Source organism: Euphorbia lathyris, chromosome 2 (genome assembly GCF_963576675.1).
Source record: "Euphorbia lathyris chromosome 2, ddEupLath1.1, whole genome shotgun sequence".
Taxonomy (NCBI): Eukaryota; Viridiplantae; Streptophyta; class Magnoliopsida; order Malpighiales; family Euphorbiaceae; genus Euphorbia; species Euphorbia lathyris.
In genome coordinates, this window is record NC_088911.1 from 28206951 (window position 1) to 28217172 (window position 10222).

The 10222-nt window shown below is 38.7% G+C and overlaps 1 protein-coding gene across 1 annotated transcript; it reads left to right on the forward strand.

Annotated features, from left to right (window-relative positions):
* Positions 1–2545: 2545 nt before the first annotated feature.
* On the forward strand, positions 2546–8639 carry LOC136217569 (DEAD-box ATP-dependent RNA helicase 31-like). The gene is made up of 10 exons (XM_066004153.1): positions 2546–3747; positions 5350–5456; positions 6038–6093; positions 6518–6742; positions 7031–7237; positions 7317–7403; positions 7477–7572; positions 7690–7905; positions 7989–8171; positions 8250–8639. The coding sequence occupies exons 1-10, from the start codon at positions 2624–2626 to the stop codon at positions 8475–8477; spliced, it is 2529 nt and encodes an 842-aa protein (XP_065860225.1). The 5' UTR covers positions 2546–2623; the 3' UTR covers positions 8478–8639.
* Positions 8640–10222: the final 1583 nt, after the last annotated feature.

Here is a 10222-nt window from a genome sequence, read left to right on the forward strand (position 1 = left end):
TTCTTGCATCTTCTGTCTATGGCAGTGCTCAGCAGCTTTTCGTCAGATGAACATAATGTTTCGACATTTATAGTAAAGTCTTCCAGACAGCTTCCTGCGCCTTCTGAGCTTTACCCAAAGTAGAAATACTTTGTCTCCAAGTTGATTCTGTTCTGCCGCTGACTTGTACTTCTTGTCGTTCAACTCAGCAGCTTCATCTTGAAGCAATTGATAGAAGGCTTCTCGATCCTTCTTTATGCTGAGCTTGTGCTTTGCTTAGAACGACTGCGTTTTGTCTTCTTGGGCCGTGTGGTCTTGATCTGTTGACTTGGGCTTGACTTCCACTTATGGGCCTTTAGGCTTTTTATCTTAATGTCTTACAAATCAATAAACTCAACATTGAACAAACACATTAGTGTGAATAAATCAAAGCATTTAAATTTAATGTGTTTAGAATATTTTTATCATTTACATAAATAATTTTGTCAGATCAAAATCATGTGGAAAGGTGTTTCAACAGGATAAACTTTGCAATCCTAAGAATAAAGGAGGGTTGGGTTATAGGGAACTGTAGATGTTTAATCTATCACTATTGGGTAAGCAGTGATGGAAATTAATTGATAATCCACAATCCCTAGTTAGTAGGATGTTCAAAGCCAAATATTTTCCTAATGGGGATTTTCTTACTTCAAAGTTGGGCACTAATCCTAGTTTCATTTGGAGAGGATTGTGGAAAGCGATAGGGGTGTTGAAGTTTGGACTTAGGTGGAAGGTTGGGAATGGGAGACAATTAGAGTTTGGGAAGACCCATGGGTGGAGGGGATAGAGGTGTTATTGGTAGGAAATGGGAACCATAGAGGGACTAATGGGTTAAGAGTGAAGGATCTCTTTGTAGAAGGTTCGAAGGTGTGGGATAGGGGAAAATTGGAGGAGCTTTTTAATGTACAAGAGGCTAGGGCTATCACAAAGATTATAATTTCTAACTGTAACATCCCAGATAGAATGATTTGGCAGTTTACTACGAATGGGTTGTATTTTGCCAAGTCAAGATACAAGGCTTTAGAGGAAAAAGAATGGGAGAGCACACACACTAGAGGTGGAATGGGTTAGAATTTGGGGTCTTAGGATCCCTCATCGGATTCAAATGTTTATATGGAAGTTATGCTCAAATTGTCTGCCTTTAAGATCATTTTATGATCTCGTCACCTTTTAATTCCTAATAATTGCATTGTCTGTGAAATTGATGTGGAGTATAGTTGGCACCTATTTTGTAGCTGCTCGTACACAGTTAGTTGTTGGCAGAAAGCTGGTTTGTAGGTATCGGAGGGTGACTTCGACGATGTGGTGACTTGGTTCTCGACTATGTGCAGGGATAAAGAGGGTACTTGGTTGATCAAGGCTATTTGTGTCTTATATACTGTGTGGCAGCACCTCAATGATGTTTGGTGGAAGAACAAGTCGCGAACGGCTACTGCTGGCTACAGGAATACATTAGAATTTGTGGGAGAATGGAAAAGAGCGAGAGAGGAGGTAGTCGAGGATAACCACAACATACGAGTGCAAAGGGAGGAGGGGCGACCTCAACAAGAGCCTGTTAGTGGTCACCGAACTGTTGAAGCGCAGCTGCAGTTGCAGTCAACGGCAGCAAGGGAGACAAGGAGGAGAATGGCCGACTCTATACTAGAAACTTCCAGACAGCATATGCAACATGCAGAAGATCAGATCGTACATCGGACTGACCCTGGGGAGCAGCAGCGAACCGCACGACCTGAACCTGCTAATTTCCAATCACGGGACCCTAGTTTGCTGATACAGTAAAGCGAGATTCAGGGGATCAGGCCAGGGACATCATTAGTGAAGCAACAAAACCAATGGACCCGTCCAAAGAGGAACTGGCTGAAATGCAATGTCGACGGGGCTATTTTCCAGTCAAACAACCACATTGGCTAGGGAGTTGTCATTCGGAACGATGAAGGAACTTTCATAGCTGGGGTGATAGTCACTATCGAAGGGACACAAGAGGCAAGATTGATTGAGGCATACACATTGAGGGCTGGTATTATGTGGGCTATAGACAACGACATGGAGGAAGTCACATTTGAAACGGATGCGAAATCAATTGTTGATGGAATTAAATCTAATACTGTGGATAATTCAGTATTTGGTGATTTGATCAAAGATTGTAAGTAGTTAATGTTAGATAAAGCATTTACAGTGGGTTTTATCCCCCATCTAGCGAATAGAGCAACTCATATGGTATCTTGCTCTTTTCTATACTAGCGTCGTTAATTTTTTTAATTTGCCAGATTAGTTTGATTCTGTAATTTCTAAAGATTCTATTGCTTCATTAATTTTTTTCATTTTTTCTGAAAAAAAAAATACTTATTGATTTATGAACAAATATTATTTCAATTTTATAATCTATTTATTTCATTCCTGTATCTCCTAGTATTAATTAAAAGATTAATGATTCAATTTACAAAAATTGAAAAAAGAGGGAGAAATAAAACGATGCGTTTGAAAATATAAATATCTTGGCAATTCCCTTGGATACCCTTAAACCCTATCTCAAACAAAGCTAAAACCCTGTTTCCTCATTTCATCTCCTTTACGAGAGGGGAAATAGCTGCTACTCTTCCTATTTATGCACGTCAAGCTCCTTCCGCAGCTACGCATGAAATCTCTCCCTTCCATTACCTCTTGTCAATCTGTCCGAATGCTGTGTCGGATATTCCCTTTCAGAATCAAACACCTCGCTTTCACTCCTCAATTCACTTCGCAGTTCGTTCGCCCGTTATCTACTCGCCCAATTCGATCCACACCAGCTTCCGCCGCTGATTTCAGCCGTAGTCGTAGAGGAGAGGTAAGAGTTTCAAAGAGTCTGATTGAGGACGAAGCTGAACTCAGCGATTGGGTCAGCGAGATTAAAACCAACAATTTTCGTGGAAAATTCAATAGTGAAGACGACTCGGATTCTGATATGTCTCGTCGAAGAGGTAATGGCGCAAGAGGTGGAGAGAGGGGGAGGGGGAGGGGTAGTGTTGGAGGTTTCCGTGGAGGAAGGGGTGGGGGGAGAAATAGGGATGGGGATAGAGAAGGTTTTTCAATGAAGAGAAGACGGGATACTGACTCTGATGAGTTTGGCGAATCAAATAGGAGTAGTGGTCGAGGCCATGTTGATTCATTTTCGAGAAATTCATCAGGAAGCAAGCGGTTTGATAGTCAAGAAGACAGATTTAATTCGCCGAGTAAGAGAGGACGGAATGTTGGTTTAGGGAATGGAATGAGAGGCGGGAGTGGTCGAGGTGGAGGTGGAGGTCGAGGTGGAGGTCGAGGTGGAGTAGATTCATTTTCGAGAAACCCACAACCAAGCAAGCGTTTTGATAGACAAGAAGAAACATTTAATTCGCAGAGAACGCGAGGAGGGAGAGTTGGTTTAGCGAATGGAACGAGAGGCGGTAGAGGCGGGAGAGGCATGAATACAGGATCTGGAAGAGATATGAAGGGATTAAGAGGCGAACTGGTTTCTAGTGATGAAGAGGAAGATGATGATGACAGAACGCAGTCCATAGGACAGCTGAAGGGTTTGGTTGATGAGGAGGATACTGATACTGATACCGATACCGATACCCATACCGATACCGATACCCATACCGATACCCATGGCGATGACGATGACGATGACGATGCCGATGATTCTGATGATGATGATGATTCTGATGGTGGTGGTGGTGGTGGTGAACCCGATTCTTATTTAAGCGAGTCCAGGTATCACATGAAAATTTCAATTTTGTAAATCTGTTTTCTTGTAATCTAGTTCCCAGTTGGTGAGATTTGTTCTTTTAGTGTGAGTATTGCTTTGGAGGACGCGGAGAAGTTATAGCTATAAGTATGACAACTACTTGCTGTATACTTGAAACATTGATAGTAATATGACTTCTTGAGCCTGTCAAAACAACTTAAACTGGAAATATTGGATGAACTTTTTCTTTCAAAAGTATTGTTTACAGTTTACTGAAGCTTTATGTCTTCTGGTGATGATCAAACAAATTTTTCCTGTAGTAAATATCTATAGGTAAGTAAGTAGGTTTGATGAATCTAGCCAATATGGGTTTATTTGGGTTATGGACCATGGTTAGATTTTAAAGCATCCTTTTAGATGACTTTTTGCATGAATGAATTCTGATGACTTTAACTTAAAAGCCATAAGAGATCACGTCTAATTTGAAATGTTAATCGAATGCTATTTTGTGATGAATTATAACAACAACAACAACAAAGCCTTAGTCCCGAAATGATTCGGGGTCGGCTAACATGAACCATCATATAAAACCGTGAAAATCAAGTCGTGTCAGCGACACAGATTCGCTCCCCCCACTCCGTCCTATCCACTACCATATTTTCCTCAATTCCCAATAAACTCATATCACTCTCGATCACCCTCCTCCAAGTTTGCTTAGGTCTTCCCCTACCCCTCACCACTACATCCCTTTGCCACTCTTCGGTTCTCCTAACCGGCGCATCAAGCGCTCTACGTCTCACATGGCCAAACCACCTTAGTCGGTTTTCTCTCATTTTATTCTCAATAGATGTGACCCCTACTTTTGTCCTAATTATTTCATTACAGCACCCGGTCCTTTCTCGTGTGACCACACATCCATCTCAACATACGCATCTCCGCCACCGACATCTTATGGATGTGGCAGTGTTTCACTGCCCAACACTCCGTACCATATAACAATGCTGGTCTAATTGCCGTCCGGTAGAATTTTCCTTTCAATCTATTAGGCATGCCGGGATCACAAAGGAAACCCGTAGCACTCTTCCACTTCGACCAACCAGCTTTAATCCTATGAGCAACATCTCCATCTACTTCTCCATCCGTTTGGATAATAGATCCTAAATACCGGAAGCAATCCGAGGCCTGAACAACTCTCCCATCTAGGATGATTGTCCCTGCCTCCCTACTCCTACGGCCGCTAAACTTACACTCCAAATATTCTGTCTTACTTCGACTCAACTTAAAGCCTCTAGATTCTAGAGTTTGCCTCCATAGTTCCAACTTCATCTCCACTCCTTCTTTCGTCTCCTCAACCAACACAATATCATCTGCAAACAGCATGCACCATGGTATACCATCTTGAAGTGAACTTGTTAGTTCATCCATAACGATGGCAAAAAGAAATGGGCTTAGTGCGGAACCTTGATGCACTCCAATCGTAATAGGAAACTCTTCAGTTGACCAATGATCATGTGTGAAAACTTCATTATGAAATATTTATGCACCATGAATAATATAATTTAGATTTATTTATCAATCTCCCTATGCTCACAGATTTCGTAACACTTATTTTCTCTTAAATGCTGCAGATTTGATAAATGTAAAATTTCTCCTTTGTCCTTAAAAGGAATCAAGGATGCAGGATATGAGAAAATGACCGTAGTTCAGGAGGCCACTCTTCCAATTATACTTAAAGGTCTGTTTCTTCCCTATGTCGTTCATTTCTTATTTGCCGTAGCTGATTTGTTGGAATAAAATATAAGGGTGATCCTGGGTTTTCTTCTTATGTTTTGTATCTGCAGCTGTAAGTAGTATGTCGTTACAGTTGCTTCTGTTTTTTCCACGTAAATGTGGTAATATCAGACTAACTTAATGTCTGGTTGTTTTGCTCTGTGCTTGTTTGTTGGTGGCTTCAATACGTTCTCCTAGAATTTACACAAAATAGATACATGAGGTTGCTTTTTCTGAAGGTTTGTTTAGCTTTATCTGTTATTCCTATGGCTATTGTGTTGCTTCTTAAATGTGGTTTACTTTGCTGTCTTAGTGAAATACCCATTGTATATGACTGAAGCCAAGTGTTACGATCAGCAATATATATCCTTTTTTTCATTTTGCCCATGTTCTACTGAGGGCAAGTTGATATAATGCCCTTTCAACTCCACAATCCTGAAGTTATTATCAACTGATTCTCATGTTAATTTGCGTGTCACAATCTTTGCTGGTACTCTTTGCTGTGAAATTTGTATGTGACAATATGCACATTGATAAAATTTTCAGGTAAGGATGTTCTTGCTAAAGCTAGAACAGGCACTGGAAAAACTGTGGCCTTTCTGGTAAGATAACTTATTTTGAGCATTAATTTGTGCATGATGTATTGTTATCCGATGGAAGATCATTTGTGCATACATATGAGATCTAAGATTGATTGTCTTGTTGGTTTCCAGTGATTAATGCTTGACCTTTTGGTAAAACATTCATATAAGATCTTAAGTTGGCAACAGGACATGGGTAAGAGAAGAAGTGAAACATATAATATGGATAGTATAAGTAAATTATGTAGTCAGTTCCCTTAAAGCCTCTAATGTGATGGTAAAATGCACCCATCTTTTGAAAACCTACAATTTAGATGTATAAAAGTCATATGCGAATGTGTTGTGTGCATCTGATGAATTTTCATAAACCATAATAAGTTATCAGACATTTTGTAGTATCCTCAATTCTCCGAGTTATACTTATGGACTTTCACTCTCTAACCAGCTTCCTGCAATTGAAATTGTTGTGACCTCCCCCCCAACTACTTGCGATCAAAAAAGACCTCCATTTCTTGTGCTTGTTATATGCCCAACCCGGGAACTTGCACTTCAAGCTGCTGCAGAAGCAGACAAACTATTGAAGCATCACCCTTCTATTGGTGTTCAAGTTGTGATTGGTGGTACTCGACTTGCTCTTGAACAGAAACGAATACAAGCCAATCCTTGCCAGGTGAGAATACCAATGTAGATAAGAATATGAACTGTTAAAATTAGTTTATTTTGTAAGCACTCGACTTGCTCGTAACTGTTTGATGTATTGCAGTTATTGCTAAGAATATAGCTACTCCCAGTATGTTGACTTTAGAATTTAACATAATCAATTGATTAATTTCAATCCAAGTCTAGCAATGAGTTATCACCCTGAGCTTGTGAATAACTACTTATGCCATCTTGAAAAGACGAGTGAGATTTTGTCTAAGGTTGGAAATTAATTATGCTTCACGCATAAACTTCACAGATTCTTGTTGCTACACTGGGGAGGCTCAGAGACCATGTTGAGAATACTGCAGGGTTTGCAACAAGGCTAATGGGTGTGAAAGTTTTAGTGCTTGATGAAGCTGATCATTTGCTGGACATGGGATTCCGTAAAGACATTGAGAAAATCATTGCTGCTGTTCCACAGAAACGGCAAACGCTTTTGTTTTCTGCCACAGTTCCTGCAGAGGTTCCTTTTTCACTTTTTTACTGTCATAACTTTGTCTATGAACTATATAGAAGGTCTAAAGCAGTGATTTCATGTGAAGGTTCGTGAAATTTGTCTCGTTGCTTTGAAAAGAAATTACGAGTACATCAATACAGTTCCAGCAGGAACTGATGAGACACATATACAGGTAGGTTTCTTATTGTTTGGTATGATCTGGGTCTGGTTATTTATATCTTAATATTAATTTGTTTGATTTTCAGGTCAGACAGACGTGTTTGGTTGCTCCATTAGACAAACATTTCCCCCTATTATATGTTATTCTGAAAGATCACATTGCAGATAACATTGATTTTAAGGTACGTTTTCAAGTTCTGGAATTGTATCTATAGCTTTTAGAAGTTGGTGTAGTTAATGCCTACTTTGAACTCTTGTTATTTTTCTGTTGTATGTTATTTATCCATTGGTTTTTACAGGTTCTTGTTTTCTGTTCAACTGCCATGGTCACAAGGTTGGTCTCTAACCTACTAGGTGAACTGGGCTTAAACGTTCGAGAGATACACTCAAGGAAACCACAGAGCTACAGGACCAGGGTTTCTGACGAATTCCGGAAATCAAAGGGCCTTATACTTGTGACTTCTGATGTATCCGCACGTGGAGTCGATTATCCAGATGTTACTCTAGTCATGCAGGTTCTCTTTCATTTATACTTTCGAGGGCTCAATGTTGACATTGAACTTCCAAGCTTAAGGAGTTTTTTGTCACCCAAATGCAGATGGGTTTGCCAGCTGATAGACAACAGTACATTCATAGACTCGGCAGGACTGGCCGCAGAGGTAAAGAAGGGCTAGGCATATTGTTACTGGCACCAATGGAGGAATACTTCAGGTTAACCATCAAGGATCTGCCAATAACGTTGACTCCGGTCCCGTCGGTGGATCCAGACACAAAGAAGAAGGTATCATTTTTCTGTTTCACATGTTTTGTTTTCCCAGGGCGGGCATGAATAATGTTGGAATGATTGACGATTATATAGGTTGAAAAGGGTCTCTCCCAAGTGGAGATGAAGACGAAAGAAGCAGCATACCAGGCATGGCTTGGATATTACAATTCAAGCAGGGTGATAGGAAGGGATAAGAAAATGCTTGTGGAGCTTGTTAATGAGTTTAGTAGAAGCATGGGGCTTGATAATCCTCCTGCTATACCTAAGCTTGTACTTGGCAAGATGGGCCTCAAGAATGTTCCTGGCCTGCGCTCCAAGTAAATCCCACCCACAAACCTGTTCAAAACTCCAAGGATTCCTATCACTATGATTATAACTCGTAGCAACTCTGCAAATTAACAATTTTGTTTTATTTTTCTAGGCATGTATTAATTTTGTAGTCATGTATTAATTCTTTTATTTCTGTTAAGCATGTTGAACTGATACAGATATAGGACACAAAAATCTAAATATTAAAAATATCATATCAGACTTACCTGTGGACTTGAGATTAAAATATACTATTTGTTAAAAAATATATATTATATTATATATTGGACGTGCAAGTATTTGACAAAGTAATCGTTATTTTGTTTGTTTTCATTATTGGATTAATTTTTCTACTTTATTTGTTTGTTTTCTAATGAGGTAGAAAATTAATCTAATGGTGAAAGGAAACAAAGTAATGGTTACTTTGTTAAAAACAAAGTAGTCATAGCTTGCATTAGGGATGGCAATGGTTAGGGTATTTGCGGTTATTGACAAATCTAAATCCTTGTCCGTTTATTTTTTAATTACTTGTATACATTTCATGATCCTAACAGATAGACTTTTTGCATTTTATACCGTCTCATTTAATTTGCGGGCATCTGCACCTGTTAAGAATTAATAAAAAATATTTTAAGTATAAATTTAAAATAAATCATTCATTCAAAAATTGAACAAATCGAACCTTAATCAATGAAAATAAAGTAGCTTAGTGATCTCACTCAATGGTAAAAGATTTGGGTTCAAATTAGGGGTGGGCACGGTTCGGTTAACCGGTCCAATAAGGAAAATAATTAACCGAACCATTACCTTCGGTTTTTCAATCCTATAAACCGAAACCGGTCCATATAAATCGGTTAACCGAATAACCGGTTAACCATTAATATCGGTTAGGTTTTTCGGTTAACGGTTTTTAACCAATTCATACTGGTTAACCAAAAATCAACGGTTAACCACAATTTTTATCCAAACGGTTAACCATAATTTTTATCCAAACCTAAATTTTTAAACAATATTAAAAAAAATCCACATTAAGAATAATTCAAACGAAACGAATTCATATAGAAGTTCAGAATTCAAACATAAACAACGAACTAAAAAACAATCCATCAAGTTTACATTTAAAACATAAAGAAACGTAAATAATATTTCGTCAAAGTACTTAATACAACATTAATTCATCAAATCTTTTCAATCCCTATTCATCACATCTTCTTGATTGTGCAAAGAGGATAATCATCAGTGACACAAGAATCCTCTACAAAAAAAAATACATATAGTTAAATTAAATATCAAATTTTAACTAAATTTAATATAACAAAAGTAACTAAATTCATGTTACCTAGGTTGATTGCCTCGAGTTGTTCCAAGATATTATCCAAATGTATTGGTTGAGATGAACATCTCAACCAATTTTGTGCACAAACAAGAACTTCCACCATCCTAGGAGTTAAAGCACTCCTAAATGAATCAAGCACACGACCGCCAGTGCTAAAAGCAGATTCAGAAGCAACTGTAGACACAGGAATAGCCAACACATCTCGAGCTACCATAGCAAGTGTAGGATATCTATTTGAATTTACCTTCCACCAATTTAATATATCAAAAGAATCTATATTTGCATCTATTCAAGTGATTACTCATACAACTAGTGCCACTAGAAGATCGATATACAAGAGACGTAGAGCAATACTTACATGAAGCTCTAGGATCATCATCGTCATTGTTTTTAACAAAGTGCTCCCACACCCATGATTTTG

Bases quoted from the DNA above. Each gene is read 5' to 3' on its own strand.
- LOC136217569 (XM_066004153.1), top strand. From the start codon at position 2,624: ATGCACGTCAAGCTCCTTCCGCAGCTACGCATGAAATCTCTCCCTTCC. The intron at 6,094-6,517 runs GTAAGATAACTT...CTCTCTAACCAG, and splicing joins GAAAAACTGTGGCCTTTCTG to CTTCCTGCAATTGAAATTGT. The intron at 6,743-7,030 runs GTGAGAATACCA...TAAACTTCACAG, and splicing joins TACAAGCCAATCCTTGCCAG to ATTCTTGTTGCTACACTGGG.